Source organism: Triticum dicoccoides, chromosome 5A, assembly GCF_002162155.2.
Source record: "Triticum dicoccoides isolate Atlit2015 ecotype Zavitan chromosome 5A, WEW_v2.0, whole genome shotgun sequence".
Lineage (NCBI taxonomy): Eukaryota > Viridiplantae > Streptophyta > Magnoliopsida > Poales > Poaceae > Triticum > Triticum dicoccoides.
The window spans coordinates 348,171,048-348,188,418 of record NC_041388.1 but is presented as its reverse complement, the minus strand read 5'-3'; the positions used below and the strand labels follow the sequence as shown (position 1 = coordinate 348,188,418).

Genomic DNA, 17,371 nt, shown 5'->3' with positions numbered 1-17,371 from the left:
ATGCCGCCACGGGAATCCAAGGGAGCGCCCTCACCATTTAATGGCCAGGTGATTAACTCTCACACCTTCACTGGTGGTGCATGCGTGGGAGGTCGCGCTACTTGAAATCCCGCATGAGCACCAAGTGGAAGAGAGGGGACCAGCATGCTCGCCGGCGGAGATCGGGGATGGGAGTTGGTCGCCGCCTGTCACCCGAGAGAGAAAGGCAGGGCGAAAACGGTTTCCAACGCTTCTTTATGCTTGGCATCAAAGTTGCTTATCACACGTGAACTATCATGTGGTTGGATAATTAGGAGGACAGTGGTATTTTCAACCCACTAAAGTCCAAGTCTTAGACTTGACACTGGTGCTCGCATTTTTTTGGATTTATTTCAGACCTTCCAGCGATGTGCGTTTAGTGGAGTTCCTGTTGACTACGAAGACGTCTGTGACGATTTTATCAATCTTAAGATGATGTGTTAGCTCAGCCTCTCAGAGATGCTCGTAGAGGTAGGGTATACATACGTGCGTTAATAGGATAAGTGTATGTACGAGCGTCTATACTGGTTAAAATAATTACTTTTTTCAGAAAAAAGAGTTGCTTTGAACACGGTGAAACGCGAGGCCCAGCTCATTTGACCAGTCAACCCACGATCAAGTGGGCCGCACACCGCCACTCGACTCCTCGTTCTCGGTTTCACTTCCCGCCTACTCATCTTCCCTCCTTTCCAAACCCACACATGCCCTGCAGTCCAATCCCTAACCATGGAGCCGCCGCCGGAGGCATCCACCCCTCGCCGGCTCGCCGTCGCCGACCTCCTCCGCCTCCGCCGCCCCACCACTGGTGCATCCTCCCTCCTTTCCCCCTCTCCCTCTCATTCCCCCGCCGCCTCCACCTCACAGCCCCGCAAAAAGCCTAAGCTCTCCGCCGCGAATCCTGCCCCTACCACCGCCCCCTTCGAGCCAATCCCCCATCCCGTCCTCCTCGCCGGCACCCTCTCCCTCCCTTCCGCCGCGGACTGCCGCAACCACTGCCTGTCCCTTTCCGACCCTTCATCCGCCGCCTCTGTCTGTTGCTACCTCCTCGATTTCAATCCCGCCGCCATAGGCCGCGAGATCCTCGTTCTCGCCTGGAACTACCTTCCCCCCGTCCGCCAGCACGAAGCCGGCGTGCTCGAGGCAGTCCGATGGCGCCTGGCAGAGGCGCCCGGTCCGGTCCATGCCCCTGGCTTCCTGGCAGCGATCCCGCTTAATTCCGTAGACGCGGAGCCTGCTTTACCCACCCGCGGCCGCGTTTTTGGGGTTGTGAGGTCGGTGAGCGTGGTGTTCAGTGTGCCGCATGCCACACAGAAGAGTGACTTGGTCGGGTTTATAGCGGAGATGATGTGCTGTGGGTGCCGCCAGTGCAAGGTATCACAGCCAGAATCTGACCGCGGTCACAGGTTTGAGATGGAGAAGTTTGTATACTTTGTGGATTTGGCAAGCAGATGGCGGCCCGTGCTGGTGCGACTGATTGGCAGGCCGGTTTCTGTCACGGGGCTGAAGAAAAAAATGGTCTCCGTTGGGAAGAAGGGCTCGTACACCATGTTGGTGTCATCAGCGGAAACAATGGTGTCATGGTGCCCATCCTATGTTGGCGTTCCACCATTGGATGAGTTGCCAGGGAAGTGCAGTGGAGTGTACACTGGGGTGGTCTCTGGAATCTACATGCAGGGTATGTTGGTTGAGCTGGATGAGACCGCGTGGCTGCTAATTGATGATAACCGGCTTGTGCCGTCACATTCTCTTCGAGTTGGTGCTGTTGTATGTTGCTAATTTGCAGTTTTGAACTTTTGTTTGCAATTTCTTCATTTTTTATTAAATAACTTTAAATGCCAGTGTGTGTCTGACTGTTCTGGTTCTTTTGTAGATTTCTGTGAAGAAATTCCGAGTGGTTCGTCTAAATTTTGCTTGGACGACAGTTGTTCTACTTGGAACATGCAGTAAAACTAGCATTACTATAAATGCTTTCTCTGTGGTGGACTCGAAGTAAGATGCGACTTTTGGCATATCAGTATCTTATGTGACTGGCATCACTCAACAGTTTTTGCTGTTGGTGCAGATGTCATACAAGAGCAGAGAATGATGGTCTTTTGGGCAAGTCTGTTAACTTTTTGGAGCTGCCCGGTAAATTTTGGTATGAATTTATGATAGTTCTACTTCTCCATGATATGTTTACCATGATTGAAAAGGGGCATATTTGTTCTCATGGTATGGTCATCTTTTGTTCCATCATTTTACAGGATGTTACTTCTGATATCATGCTTTAAACAGAAATTCAAGTTAGATTCCAAGAAAGAGATCTGGGGGTCAAAAAATGTAACTTTGCTAACTGGAGTAAATAGCATATTGCCCCATTGCATTTCCTGCTAATTTATTTAACTTAATCTCTTGAACTGCAAGGTACCAACAGAAGCAAGGATTGGTTCACACCTATGCTGCTAAAGTTCCCTCTTCAAAGGATTTCAAACCTCAGGCAAGCTCATTAGTAGTACATGTGTTTCAAACAACGAGTAAATAAATGCAGTGTTGCTCTGTTTTGCATGTACATAACAGCTGTTTGGTTCACAGTGTAAAGTAAACTAGTCCACCTTTCTTATTGCCTTTCAAAAGACACAATATATATTTGCTCTGCTAGCCTTTCAGTCTCATCATAATATTTCCCCCTGAAACATATATAAAGGATGTTTGTAGACTAAACGGTCTTTCGGGAACCCTTTCTCATTGTTTAAAATCTATTTTCCGTGTGGATTGCTTACCTGAATCTGGTTGCGCAGCATGATTTCCTTATGAAATTCTGCAATCATGATTGTGGCGGTTCAAGCACAGGATCAAAATTGGAAGCTTGTAAATTGGTAATGGTTTCTCCTTTTATTGTACACGGTATGAACGAAACTAAAATTTGTTTTGGTTTTGTTTATTCACTTACCAATTATTTTTGGTTAGGCAATACCCTTCGCCAATTTTATCTGCAAGGTGGAATCATTGTGGATATCAATGATGCTCAGATTTTGGAATGACACGGAAGAGCTGGGCAAGAACCTGGGATCTAACCAGTTTCTATGTGGTGGGGTTTCCCATCCTGGTACCAGCAGAAGGATAATTTCAACTGGCGATCTGGGCCTTGTATTAGTGGGATGCATGAAGGTCACTTAAGAATTTATGGCATCTTCTTAAAAAATAATCATATCGTTTTTTATTCAGTCCATCTGTCATTTTAAAGTACCAGAAGTAAAATTCATGTCACCAATTGGAGGTGAAAACTCGCTTAATCAATTTATATAGATAGATGAACACTCATATTTTGCATTTGTTGTGGCATCCTGAAAGCTTGTCATAAACTGTCCATGTATTATTGTTGGCAGATGCTTTTACTTTTGCTGGCTTGTTATTGAATGTAATTTGCATGCAGACAAGTTTATAAACATATTATGTCAATTGATTTGAGGATACCATGTTGCCAAGTGTCATTTTGTTTAGACTTTTGAAAGTATAGGCTGGGAGATAGTGAATGTCTTTCAGTTTCAACTTCCCACAAGGCTTTCTGAAGTAAAGATGTGGCTTGTAGATGGACTTTCTAGGTCTACAGTCTCGTCGTTTCTGCTTTCCTTTGCCTTTCGTTTTGGTTAGCCTAGGCTTGTTTTTGTTGCTGTTTTCCCTTTCCTTTTCTTTCTTTGGTTGCGTTGTAAGACCCACGTCATCTTGATGCTTTCTTCTAATACAAAATGACATGCACTTGGGGTCTTCTTTGAGGAAAAAAATGTTATTTATATTAATTGTACAAACTGCCGAAGTTAGTTGTGTGGATTACTTGGTTTCATGACCTAATGTTAAGATCTTGGATTTTGATGCACTTGCTGACCGTGTCTTTGATGCATACAGATGTCCTCACTGCCATTGAGGCTGCAGCTGGTTGATGACACAGGATGTATAGATGTTATTATACCTGATCTTCCGCCAAATGTTTGCATGAACGGCATCTATGAGGTGATTGTCATAATTTACTGTACGACATTTCAGAAAAAAGTGATGCATGCCGTGATTTAAGTCAGTTATCGATTGGCTTCATCAAATTAACATTTATGGTACTAACTTGAATGTCAGAACTAAGACCTTAGTACCTTACTGTTAAGAAATAGTACAACACATGTTATAGTATGAATAAAACTCTGTTCTGTTCAATTTTTTATAATTCTTTTCTGTAATAGAATAATAATTCATATAAATACAACTTATGGGATTTTGCCTAGAAATCATGAAGCATCAACCTGCCTAATCAAGGTCAAGGGCTCAAGTCATTCAAGCACTAGGAGTTTTTTTGGCACATATTTGTTGGTTTAACTTTCTGTACAGACCAGTAAACTGAGATGAATAGTATGTACAGTTTGATGGAAACTCATGTTCACAAGATTATATAATTTTATAAATTAGAAGTCTTGCATATGGCAGAATAACTCATACTAAATTTCTCAGCAACTCCTAGCATTTACAGTTTCTGTATTTGTGTTTGATGTACTAACGTTTCTCACATTTATGTAAACTGAAATGAAAAAGTATAGTGGAAATGGTGCTACTGGTCTTCCTCCACAATTAGCATTTTGAGCTTGTTAGGCTTTTTTATATGTTCTGCTTTGTGCTAAATAAACTACATAGCTAATTTAACATTGTTCTCAACCATTTTATTGTGCTATAAGTTCAGCATCTGATTATCCTATTGCCACCCAGATAAATGATTGCAAATTAGTCCTTGAAGGCCCAGTGGCGTACCTAGATCATTATGGTGTTGCTGATCCACTATCCTGTAAGGCTGTGTTTCAGCAGCTCTCGTACCGAAAAAGAGTGCATCATCTCAAGATCTACCTTATAGTCCACTGGAGTGAATTAAACCACATTGGCCCTCCCTCCCGAATTCCTTTGCAAACTAATAACTCCGCCAGGCTGTTCCACCTTCTGAAAGTGTCGCACATTTTCCCCTCAGTCAATAATGTGAGTAAACTTTTTTTGCATTCTGCTGATAATCTTGGCGTTTCTAGCATCATCATGCCCACAATTAGTGACTAACTGACTCTGTTCTCATTATGTCATTTTGCCATTGCAATTTCAGCATAAGAACATGCCAGGTTCTGGCCTGTATGCTGAGGGTGTGATAGTGCCATACAATTTAAAATTTCCTGATCAAGATGCCGAGAGCTTTAAAATGGCAAGTACTCGTTCACGTTCTGATTCGAAAGTGTCTATGGAGAAACCATGTCACATTCCATGCTCCCTAAGCTTCAGAACTACCAGTCTTTCTGGCAATCTTGTGTCTACCTATCCCTGTGGGTCAGATGGTACTGTTCTAATTGATACCGTTGGTGAACAACGAGGTTGCCCATCAAGGATCTTATTGGAGTTCAAGGAAGGATGTTCGTTTAAGTACCAGGTATAGTTTTTATGATGAAGCTTGCTTTCAACATTTAACCTTAATATATTAGCTACAATTACTAAATTACCTGATGAAACAACAGTTTCTGCGGATTGGTGGCTACTATCTTCTCGAATGCCCCACTGATAGTTTGAGGTTTGCCATGAAAGGCTGTGGATGTTTTCAAGGTGGTAAAATTTCACTGGATTCTCAAGATAAAATTTGGAGCCTTGCCATTACCTTTAATGGCAATATAAACGTCAAGCAGGGTATCGTAGATCAGTCTATCGGAGTTTCTTCATTGGGGGTGGATGAGCCATTATCCAAAAATACCTTCCACAATGAGATAAAATTACTACAGTCGTGGAATGACTTTTGTCGATATTCGGATTTTCATTTGAATTTTTATTGTGAAGCATTGAGCGAAAATATGAAAGTATATGACATCATGTGTTATGTATTGAATGGATTGGGCTCTTACTCAATTGAAGTTATTAGTGTCTCTTCATGCATTGAGATTATGATGCATAAAAAGTCTTTTGGTTCTTCTAACTTGCAAAGTCAAAAACTTGTTCAAGGAGATTTAATATCATTACATGGGAAAGTAGAAAATATCCATTCACATGACTTTAAGGAGCGAAGACTTGTGCCTGGTAACGACAAGCGAAGTATATGTATCCATGTTGCTGATGATAATCAAACGGTAATTGACTAGGTCATAATTTTCAATTAGTGCTTAGTTTGGCATTCAATTTAATGGCATTCATTGCAGGTGCGTCTCTCTGGATACTTAAGCAAACATTGTTATCCCATTGGCATAGGACCAGGGGCAGCAGTGACATTCCACCGCGTCCTCTTGACACAGTGTGTTGTGCTCCTTTCATTACTGGTTTACCATTAAGTTTTATATTTCATTATCATGTTGATAGTACTGATGGTTTGTCCACATAATGTTAAATTGTGACTGGATCGTAAGAAATGCTGCAACATGCCTTGTGCCCTGCAAATTTGAAATGACATATTTTGAGCTTTCTAAATCTTATATTTCATTTTCATGTTAAGTTAGCTGTAAACAAAATGTCTTCCGTAGAGTTATATCTATTGCTTGTATATTTGACGTTGGGACTTGGATGACAAAAAAGGGTCTCTGCATTTGCATGATTTCTACTAGAGGTTAAGCTGAGGATGTCCTTGATAGAGTGGTGTTGTGCTCTATTACCAGTAGAAAAGGATGCATCTTTTATTTGGTTTTTGGGAGGGTGGTCATTAGGTAACCAATAATTTTACTTTTCATTATTTGTAAGGGAAGTGATCTGTGTAGAATGGGAAATGCTATATGCAGGAACTTGATATGCAGCTAATGTGAGGCCTGACCTGAATTTTAGTGTAAAAGACCTATTTATCGACAACTGCTAAAATAATTTGGTACACTATTCTTCCAAACACATCAAGTTAATTTGTCAAGTCTCTTGTTAAATGTGATGAATTATAATTATAATTGTTAATTCATCTTGCTATTCCTGATAATAGATATGATGGCCTGTCCACATTGTGCTAAGTTGAAACCGAATCTTAAGAAATGCCGCAACCTACTTTGTGTCCTGCAAATTTAAAAAAACATCTTTTTGGCTGTCTAAATTTTTGTTTTCTGGCTACAGCCGTGAAGTACTTTTAACCCCAGTAACATACATTGAAGTTACATCCATTGGTCACATTGAAGTGAATAGAGAACGAGCCACTTCCCCACTCATGCCTGGTGGCTTAAAGGATGATTCACTGAGCACAGTTTCACTTTGTCTGCTCTCACACCACAAGCATTTTAAAGACTGTACGCCCATGCGATTCCACTGCAGGGTAGGTTATATTCTGCTTTTACTTTGCCCATGTATAGGTCTCAGTTGCACCACCTCTTAACCGTTGTTGGGCGCATTGACGCTTGACAAACACTGAATGATTATAGTTCAGATATTGTTTGTGACATTCCAGTATGCTCAATCATTCTCGCACTTGACGTCTCATTTTTGTTAATACAGGTAGTTACTGTCCATTTCTTGGTGTTGGACAGTTGTTTAAATGATTCTCAAATTTCGGAATCAGTTAACCAGGGTAAAATACCAAAAGTAAAAGTTCCACTAGCTGGGTTAATTGTTGGTAAGAGGAGCAGGCCAACTCTAGTATTTCTGCAACAATATCATAAATTCAAATTTGTTATTTTATCCAAAGGGATGTTTTGCTTTTCTTTTATACATGAAGCATCATCTATATAACATATTCTGCTTTTTAACAGATAATGGAACATCTTTGTGCTGTTGCTGGGCCGATGATGCAAGGGCTGACCTTTTGCTTAGGCTGCAGGAAATTGCCATTCTGGATGCTTCTGTTAATTTGAAGTGTTCAAAAGGTAGAAACAATGCAAAAATACAACGGACTCTTGGTTCTTGCCTAGAAAAAATGTTGAAGAAGCACAAAAAAGTTATTGTGAAGAACTATGGAATTCCTCCCGACATCTCTTGTCGAGACTTGGAATTATTATCTGATGTTGGTAATGTCTTAAGTAGCCTGGAAGAGGAACTTTTGAAATTTATCGTCCTCAATGCCTGTCGGAATGGAACTCTGGTGAGTTCATGTTTCTTTTATCAAGTGAACATTAGAACTTTGATTGAGCTTTCATCAGTTGCATATGTTATCTAGCAAACAAACTACATTATATATAGGCATAATGACATTGTACTTCTAGAATTGTTGTGCACCATTATACTCTAGGAAGTGTGTAGCCAGTCTGTTGGTTGTGACTTCTATACGCATCAATTAGTTCAGTCACGCCAGATGCTATTTGTTGTTTGGGTTGGTGTTGAACGAGGGAATCTATCATGACTCTTCTAGGATTGCTGGAATGAACGCCGTTTAATGAGTTTTAACACCTTTGCAGAATGTTATCGCATCAGCCCTTGATGCAAGTGCAATAAATGGATCAAATGTGGAACTTCCTGATGTATATCCAGCGCACAACATGCAGAATTTCTGGGTTAATGAAATAGTTCAAGTGGATCCTTTGGAAGAGGCCCGGAGACTGTATGCCAGTTTGGAAAACAGATGATGTTAATTGCACAAGTGAATCTTTGAGATACCCAGGTCCCTCATAATAATTTGTGAAGAACGCACGAGGGGCGAGCAGTCCACTGGGTCAACACCCAGCCATAGTCCACTGGGTCAATGCCCAGTTATATCTCCTGTATTTTGCCCATCAGGGTGGTGGCTTCCAGTCTGGCGGTACATGTTCTGGGACATACTCCGTCTGGAAGTATACATGGAGAGCCATGTGGTCATGCAAGTTATAGATGATTCTTTCTGGTGGGAGGGCGACATATGACTGAACTGACAGATGGGTGGGTTATGTAAAGCCGATTCCATTCTTCAGGCTTGTGCATATATGTGGATCTGTTTTGTCGTCGGAAGATGACATTTGATGAGATCCCATGGGTAGGGTTTCTTTTTGCTGGTAGTCAAGTGTTTTGTATAGTCGGGATGGCAATTGCCAAATTATTATGGCAAATGAAGTGTTGTATAGTTGGATATTTGTTATGCTCATTGCTACCGTAACCTACACCCTTGCTCCGCACTGAAAAACTTAGCAAGAGTTGATGAAGCGTGGATGTGGTCTGGTCTGCACATTTTGGAGTTCAGGTGTACCATTTGGATGACGAAGCGTGAGTGAAGGAGTGTCTGTATTTTAATTTCTGTTTAACGGTGAATGCATTTCTTCCATTTTGCTGATATAACTGATACCAATGCATTGTTCATCATTATCTCCAATTTACTCGCAAAAAAAAAATCTCCAATTACTCATCAGCTCATTCCTAAGGGCTGGGTGCACCAAAGGAACTCCTACTGATGGCAAACCTAGTGACAATTTCCATTGCACAGCACCATTTTTTTTCTTTTTCTTTTGAAACGGTGGCAAAAGATTTGCCTCATCTATTAAATAAGAGGGGAAATAGAGTTTTACAAGACATCCACCATCATGGCATGCAATTACTCACACAACACAATAATCCCTTTCTTTGCACCCGCAGTAATCCAAAGTTTGGCCTCCTCGCCGAGTAAGCGCAATAAAATTGGCGTCGGTGCACTTTTTTGCAGAAAAATGTGCGAGTTCCTCTCGTTCCAGATAGTCCAAGTGACAAGCACCAGTGTTCAGCTCAGCATGATGAACAGAAAGAACACAGCAATGTCACCCCATTGTGTTCAGCTCCGGTGCACGAGGAATAAAAGGATTGACGTAACACACAATAGGGAACAAGAGAAAAACGCTTGACTGCAGAACACAATAAGTAACACACAACTGGGGCGGAGTCAACGAATAAAAGGATTTATTCTTAAGCCTGGAGATTGCGCCAAAATTACTTCTAGTTAGCCAAGCGTGAATGACAATAGTTAATCCCCAGGACCAGGAGGCAATCGAACAGCAGAGCCCCAGGTGAAACTTCAGTACATAAGATATGCCATTCCGTACACCACAACCACTATCCAGTCAAGTTCATGGGCTAGACCCTTTCTTGAACAACTTGATTTGGTCACCATAGTAGTATGCGCTGCCGACCATCAGAGCAACCGTAACGCCTTGAGCAACCACACGGGCCCTCATCAGCTTCTGACCCAGCCGAGAATTCCCGTACCGGAAGCTGACCAGGCCAGCTGTCAGGACGCCCGCAGTGACCAATGCACCTGAAATAGAAGGTAGGTTACACACTGAAGAACAAAACAAGGTACATAGATGAATTAGCACCCCTAGTAGTCTTATCCCAACCCAAGTTTCCATTTGCTTTGGCATAAGTAGCACACATCAAAGGGCAAACATAAAGCAATGTTATACTTAATGTTCAATCCAGAAAATCAATGTTATACTCAGCATGTACATACAAACAATAAACATGATTGCAGGATCCAGAACATGCAGCTTCACATAAGATTTCGAAATTTTGAATTAGATTTGAGCAAAGCAAGATATGAGAAGATCAAAAGTGTTCTGGAAGCTATTAGGACTTGCTACTAATCATTTACAACAATACAGTTACACATAGCTGACATATAATTATTATTCTATAATTAACAACCCCTTGAAGAAGCTTCAAGCTTCATATATAAGCCAAAATAATCCTTAAGACTGTCAGGCAGTTAGGCTTTGTTAAATTTATAAGGGCATCTCAACTTCAAAGTGAATGAAGGATATGATGCTTAAGAGGAGTGTGATTCACAGGGTAATGCACATCCTCCTTTCTACTCCCTCCGTCCGGAAATACTTGTCATCAAAATGAATAAAAAAGAATGTATCTAGATGTATTTTAGTTCTAGATACATCCATTTTTGTCCATTTTGATGACAAGTATTTTCGGACGGAGGGAGTAATGCATAATACCCCTTAAACATCTATTCTTTATTCCATAAGCACAGCATATCAACTACATCTGTCCTACATTGACTGAAGTTCACATAGTCTATCTTTGGACAGTGAGCCTGATTTTCCTTGACTATCCCACCTATCTCATTTCATTTCCACCAAATAGTTCAATGGTCACACCATTGCCTCTCTTCTGATACACCCTAGCAACAGTAGTAAGTGACGATATACTTCCACAGCTACACATATTAAGATCATTAAATGTTGAAGCCAAGTTGCTTCTCCCCTGGCTCACAAAAAAGAGGAACTTGAGAAGCCAATTTTATAAGATCACAAACATATGAACCATCCAAAAATCAACGTCATGAGTCTCTTGGACATGTGCTGTGCTGATTTCTCAGCATTCTTGACGCACATCCGAAGTGAACTACCTCACTGGGCTCAGCATATCTAGACTACTACCTCACTGAGATAAGGGTAAACTACCCATGAGCCGTGCACAGCAATATGCTAGCATATTCGACCGCAAAGTTCTGTACTAGAGAATGCAGTTCTGGTGTGTTGGTTGGTTCAGTTCCTCCCTGCGTGTTGGAGCTGACCAAAAACGATTGTAATGCTGTGACTTAATCTATATAAGTGTCGTGTTCTAAAAAATATATACAGTACAACACAAAGCAGCTGATACACACAATGCACATCTAGAATGACAAACTATGATTATCCTACTCTATACATCTACAACGCTCCCATTATCAGTCGGTGATTCATAGACAGCCGCCAAGAACTAATTGTTATTTTTAAGTTAAAATCTGCTACACCGATACCAAAGTTACTCTAATACTCCAGTCTATATCTAATCCACCATAAATCTGAAGTGTGTATGTTGCCCATGGAATGGGAAATGTGATAGTTGCCCGCGAATTCAAGTCAAACTCTTAAACATCACGGGATATTGCCCTCATGCTAATGAAATCTAAAGCTCCAACGGGTCACGAAAATAAAGGTTTCGACAGATGGCTACTGAAGCAGGATGTTGAGAGTACCATCCCAACTAGTTTCTATTTTCACCATCTCTTCACAGTTTCACAGGGCAGTTCACAGTTACTAACAAAAAGCTGACTAGATATCATGATTTACAGAAGTACTGTATATTACCAGCGCAGTTTGGCAAGACAGTCATCATTCAGTCTTACACGACATGACACCATTTAACTCTTCACAGCTAATATTTTATGAACCCCAAACTAGATTATTCTTGACCCCAGTACCACTAAAATAGCACGCACGATCTTTGGTAACACCAGCCATAGATTCGTCACTATCCATCCACGCCCAAAGATCCCAACAATCGCTGTCCTAACATCGTAAAACAGGAGCTCGAAATCTGGCCCGTAATTCCGAACTCACAAAGTGACCCGGCCAAACATAAGACCCGGCCGAACCTACGACGAGGCGATCGATCGATCCACGATCCTGTATAACATAGCGAGGGACGCGCGCGGGGCGTACCGATGGGGACGAAGGGGTTCTTGACGGGCTTCTTCCCCTCGAACGGGAACTCGTCAAACTGCGGCATCGGCGGCGGCCGCGCGCTGCTTCCTGCGGCGGCGCCGGAGCCCTTCTCCATTCGCGTCGCCTGGGAGGAAAAGGTGGAAGGGGAATACGCTTTTCCGAACAGCGGTTTGCAGGGAGGAGAAGGGGGAGTCGGCCGCCGGTGAGTTCCGCCGCTCTTTGGGTGGTCAGGGGTGGTTGTAGGGCCGTCCGATTGGGATCCGAGGGTGCGGGTTGGTTGGGGTTAGTCGGGAAAAGCGAAACGTGTATGTGGTGTCAGATGTGCCAACCGAGCTGGTGGAGCCCGGAGGGATTTGACCTTGGATCTTTCTCTTTTCTTTTCAGTTTTCTGCCAATTCAAAGGGTTTTCTTTAGGATTGGAATCCTTGGTCATTTTTCCTACGTTGGTCATTTGATTCGCATGATTGAAATCCTTTGATTTTTTTCTTAGGATTAATCTCCACTCTACTTTAAAGGAAAAATTTCAAACCTCTTGGTAGAATCCCGTTGTTTCTTTTGTGTTGTCAAACATCTTTTGATCCAAATTCATGTAGTGTTTGAATCTATATGATCAAGTGGACACGCCACTTGAATCATGCGTTTCTTTCTTTCTTTCTTTCTTGTAATTTTAGAATCCTCCGAAAAAAGAGGCTTAAAATTCACATCATCGTCAAAAAGAAAGAAAGAAAAGATTTACATCTTTAAGGGTGTGCGACTTGTAAACATGTTAACTGAAAGTGCAGATGATTGAAAGTTGATGAGATGATTTAAAATTTAAATACAATTGATTTTAAACAAAATTCGGATCAACACACTAATAGGCAACACTATTATTTTAAAGGATAACTATGAAATCAATATATTTTTATTCCTCCAAGATTGAGCGAGATCCAATTTTAGTTCATGAATTAAAAAAACAAAAGAAATTTGATCCTAATGGCAACACTAATCCATTCCCAAAAACCCACTAAAAAATTTAATTGCCAAAAAGGGACGGTGTCATAAAACCCATCCCAACACTTAATTCCCCAAAAGTTTTCCTTTGCTATTTCTTATCCTTTGGCAAACACAAACCCCATTACAACTACCTTTCCGTAAAGTTAAAACCTTGATATTTATGATGCAAACCTTTCAAACTCAATATATAAAAAAAATTCAGACACAACATGTGGTCCAAATGAAGAAAATATTCCAAATAAACATGATGAAACACATGACCATACATGGAAATTATATTGCTCAAGACATTGCAACATGCCATAAACTCTTCACACAAGTCTCCCCATCTACGTGTTGCATCACTCCTTAGTTGTAGAATTATTCATAGAAATTCACAAATTGGAGGAAAGGAGAAGGAAAATAAAACATTAATCTGTGGATGCTATGTTGAATAGATTGTAGGTGGGAGTAGGCATCGCACGCCCCCGGAGGTTCGGGCGTGGGTCGAGGTTCGAGGTCGCGAGTGTCAATCTTCGCCTTAACTGAAGCTCCTGATCGTGACACGTAAGCTTGTTGCGCCTCGGGTTAGGATGCGGAGATGGGCATCACGGAAATGGAGGAGCCTAGAAGCGACTAAGGTGGTCGACACCAATTCCTCTGAGGGAGGGTGGGGGCGTAGCATGGACTATTTGTTTGCTACTCATCGGTGGCTCGAGGCTCGACTCGGTAGTGGGATATGAAGGTGTTAGTGCTGCGGCCAGTCAGAGGGGGGGGTCGGTGGGATGGAAAGGGGTGCAACAGTCAATGGCCTTGAATCGTGGTGAAAGTTGGGACTAAAGTTTCCTCTGCTCAAATTTCAGGAATTGGATGGTGAAATGTATATTCATTCCTTGTCTCTTTTGATGATTTATGATAAAACCATTGAGATGACTAAAACTTCATTGAGTTTATTTTAGGTTTAGCATGTGATGTTAGGGTGTATCAGGTTTGGTTATAAGTGGAAGATCATTGGTGCCCCCATAAACAAATATTCTAGTGGTTGTATTACTCAAGCTTTTAGTATGTATTTTCCTAGGCTTTTGGTGAATCGAAGATTCACATTGAGTATAGAACAACTATACTATTAAGAGGGGCACAAGAAAATACTTTGGTTCAAACTCCAAGAACAGATCCTAAGCCAAAGTTATCCAGATCCACTCTGCGGCTAATTTTTGTGTGAGTTTCTCTAAGCTCCAGTACCTTCGAAGTTTCTACTTCAGCTACTACCGATCAACTTAGGGTTATTCACACTCAGAGATCAAGCCTAGTTTCAATAGGATGAATTTGACCTTTCTCTTTTCTGTTTAGTTTTTTTCCTAATTCTCACTTGTCTCGGATCTAAAAAAACTCAACCATGGGAACTCCTTGATTCAAAATTGAAACTCAGGTCATTTATCCTAGGTTGGTCATTTGATTTGCATAATTGTAATCCTTTGAAAAGTTCCTTATGAGTTATCTCCACTCTATTTTGAAAGAAACTTTCAAATCTCTTGGTAGAATAATGGTGTTTATTTTGTGTTGTCAAGCACCTTTATCCAAATTGATGTATTGTTCTGATCTATTGGATCAACTGGACACGCCACTTGATTTATGCGTTTTTTACTTTACTGTATTTTTAGAATCCTACGAAAGAAAGAGGCTTAAAATTCACATCATCGTCAAAAGGTGTGCAACTTGTAACATGTTACCTGAAAAAAACTCAGATGCATTGATTTTAAACAAAATCCAGAGCAACATAGTAATAGGCGGCCCTATAAAAAGATAACTACAAATTGCGAATCATTTTGTAAATAACAATATCTTTTGTTCCTCGAAGAATGAGTGAGATCCAGTTTTGGTTCATGAACACAAAAGCAAAAAATAATAATAATCCTAATGTCAACACTAATCCATTATAAAAAAACGTACCAAAATGTAATTGCCAAAGGATCCTTGCTTTGGGAGGTGTCCGAAAGTTTTACTTTGCTATTTCTCACTTCTTTTGACAAACATAAACCCCCATAACATGTTAATTCAAACCTTGATATTTATGAAGCAAACATTTCAAACTCATTATCTAAAAAAATTCAAATTCAAATTCAGACGCAACACATGGTCTAGGTGAAGAAATAATCCAAATAAACATGACGAAACACATGATGATTACATGGAAAATCTATTGGGCAAGATGTTGCGACATGTGATAAACTCTTGCACAAGTCTTCTCATCTATCAGTTGCGTCCTTCAGTTAGTTTGTAGAATTATTCATAGAAAATTGCAAATTGGAGGAAAGGAAAAGGAAAAACAACATTGGAGAGGACCCTAGAGCAGCGGCTCTGACACCGCCGTGATGACATCCCTTCTGCCGGGTGGCGGCTCCTTGTGATGGTGCCTGGGTGCGCGAGATCATGGAATACCCAACCCGGTTTGTCGCAGGAGGCGCGTGGCGGCCGGAGCTTTCTCCGGCGTCGACGACGCTAGATGGGGGAGAATCGCAACCCTATGGTGTATATAGATCGAAAGTCAGGGTGGTGGCTCTGGATGATGGCGGCGACACTGACCTCACAGTTGGTGGCGATCTAGCTGACTGCGGGTTCGGGAGGTGTGGCTGCCGGTGAAAACTGCGCCGACTTTGGCCATGGCGGACGATAGGCGGCGTATTTGCGCTATTACCTTGAGGAAGGCATCATTGCTGGGGAAACCCTAAATCTGGGTCTTTCGGATCGGACGATGGCAGAGTGCGGGGTCGTTCTCCCTCCCGGGGCATTGTTTTTTGGAGCAAATGTTGGCTGTAGGTGTACTGAGGTGGAATGGCGTGGTTTCTTCCGAGTCGAAGACGGCGATTCCCAGCGATGTGGTGCAGCGGGGTCTCAGCGATGGACTCATGTTGATGGATGCGCGCAGGACGATGGCACTGTCTGGCATTGTGATGGCATCAACGACAGGCCTGCCTAGGTCTATGCACTATTCCTGTCCTGAAGATGGGTTCGTGGAAGATGGCGGTGACGACTTCTAGAGCGAGCGCATGCGATGCGCGCTAAGGGTCTGCTGGATCGGTGCTTCGATTTTAGATGACGTGTCTAGGTGTAAAGTCAGGACATGCGACCATAATCATGGTCACCGTCATCATCAAGCTTATAGGTGTGGCGGCACTTATAAAATGACTTCAATGGATCAACGTTTTATATTGTATTTGTAAGACTTTGTTGAATTATTTAATAAAAAATAGTTGTGTGGATCCTTCAATGCAGAGGCCAGGGTTCAACCTCCTTATCTAATAAAAACTGGACTCAGCTCTCTATATTTCTTTAATTAAAAAAATAATTAGCTCCACAAAGAAACCTAAAATGATACATAGTTTCTTCTATGTAGCCTTCACAAGTACCTAGCTCTGCACATTAGGCAAACTAACCTGTAGTTGAATGACTAGGAGGATAGTGGTATCCAAAGCCCATCAGGACTCACATTATTTCTGGATTTATTTTAGACTTTCGGTGTTCTGCGGAAGGAGATGTTTCCGTCGACTGCGAGGCGCGTGTGCTGACTTCGTAAAATCTCAAGATGACATGCCGGCTCGGCCTCTCGAAGGTGCTCATAGGAGTAGGATATACGTGCGTGTGTTTATAAATGTGAGTATATGCTCGTGTATGTGAACGACTTCGATTGTACTGTGTTCAAAAATAAACTCCGCACATCAGGCTAGGCCGGATTTGAGATAAGTGGCTAAAAGCCTAAAATATAATATATGGTTGCTCGAACTCGTCTCGCTAGATCGGTAGATCCAAACCTAACCTTATCAACCGATCAGTACGTCAGAGCCACTAACTAGGCTGCTCCGGCCCTATGCACTTCCATGTAAACATCACAACCAAACCGCACTTGTTTCACCTTGACTAGCCCTAATCCTCTGGTTTTCCCGTCGGCAGTTTTCTGATCAGTGGAAGTTTGGTGATTTGTCGCTGAAGCCTCGGCGGGCGACCACCAACCTCTCACCTATAACGCCCCGCGACACGTTGCCATCGGCGAAACCGCGCATGGAAAA

The 17,371-nt window shown here is 41.9% G+C and overlaps 2 protein-coding genes across 2 annotated transcripts; one reads left to right on the top strand and one right to left on the bottom strand.

The window, feature by feature from the left end:
* The first annotated feature begins 666 nt into the window (after positions 1-666).
* LOC119301451 (CST complex subunit CTC1-like) lies at positions 667-9,163 on the top strand. The gene is made up of 16 exons (XM_037578411.1): positions 667-1,782; positions 1,889-2,007; positions 2,081-2,155; positions 2,262-2,337; positions 2,432-2,494; positions 2,796-2,873; positions 2,965-3,165; positions 3,901-4,005; positions 4,744-5,004; positions 5,123-5,440; positions 5,526-6,125; positions 6,195-6,286; positions 7,081-7,276; positions 7,456-7,573; positions 7,710-8,038; positions 8,352-9,163. The coding sequence occupies exons 1-16, from the start codon at positions 745-747 to the stop codon at positions 8,517-8,519; spliced, it is 3,837 nt and encodes a 1,278-aa protein (XP_037434308.1). The 5' UTR covers positions 667-744; the 3' UTR covers positions 8,520-9,163.
* Positions 9,164-9,716: 553 nt separating this feature from the next.
* Positions 9,717-12,538, bottom strand: LOC119301450 (RING-H2 finger protein ATL48-like). The gene is made up of 2 exons (XM_037578410.1): positions 12,330-12,538; positions 9,717-10,147 (listed from the first exon to the last, which is right to left on the bottom strand). Exons 1-2 carry the CDS (start codon positions 12,445-12,447, stop codon positions 9,960-9,962), a joined length of 306 nt encoding a protein of 101 aa, XP_037434307.1. The 5' UTR covers positions 12,448-12,538; the 3' UTR covers positions 9,717-9,959.
* Positions 12,539-17,371: the final 4,833 nt, after the last annotated feature.

Bases quoted from the DNA above. Each gene is read 5' to 3' on its own strand.
- LOC119301451 (XM_037578411.1), top strand. From the start codon at position 745: ATGGAGCCGCCGCCGGAGGCATCCACCCCTCGCCGGCTCGCCGTCGCC. The intron at 1,783-1,888 runs GTATGTTGCTAA...GTTCTTTTGTAG, and splicing joins CTCTTCGAGTTGGTGCTGTT to ATTTCTGTGAAGAAATTCCG. The intron at 8,039-8,351 runs GTGAGTTCATGT...ACACCTTTGCAG, and splicing joins CCTGTCGGAATGGAACTCTG to AATGTTATCGCATCAGCCCT.
- LOC119301450 (XM_037578410.1), bottom strand. From the start codon at position 12,447: ATGGAGAAGGGCTCCGGCGCCGCCGCAGGAAGCAGCGCGCGGCCGCCG. The intron at 10,148-12,329 runs GTACGCCCCGCG...CTTCTATTTCAG, and splicing joins GAACCCCTTCGTCCCCATCG to GTGCATTGGTCACTGCGGGC.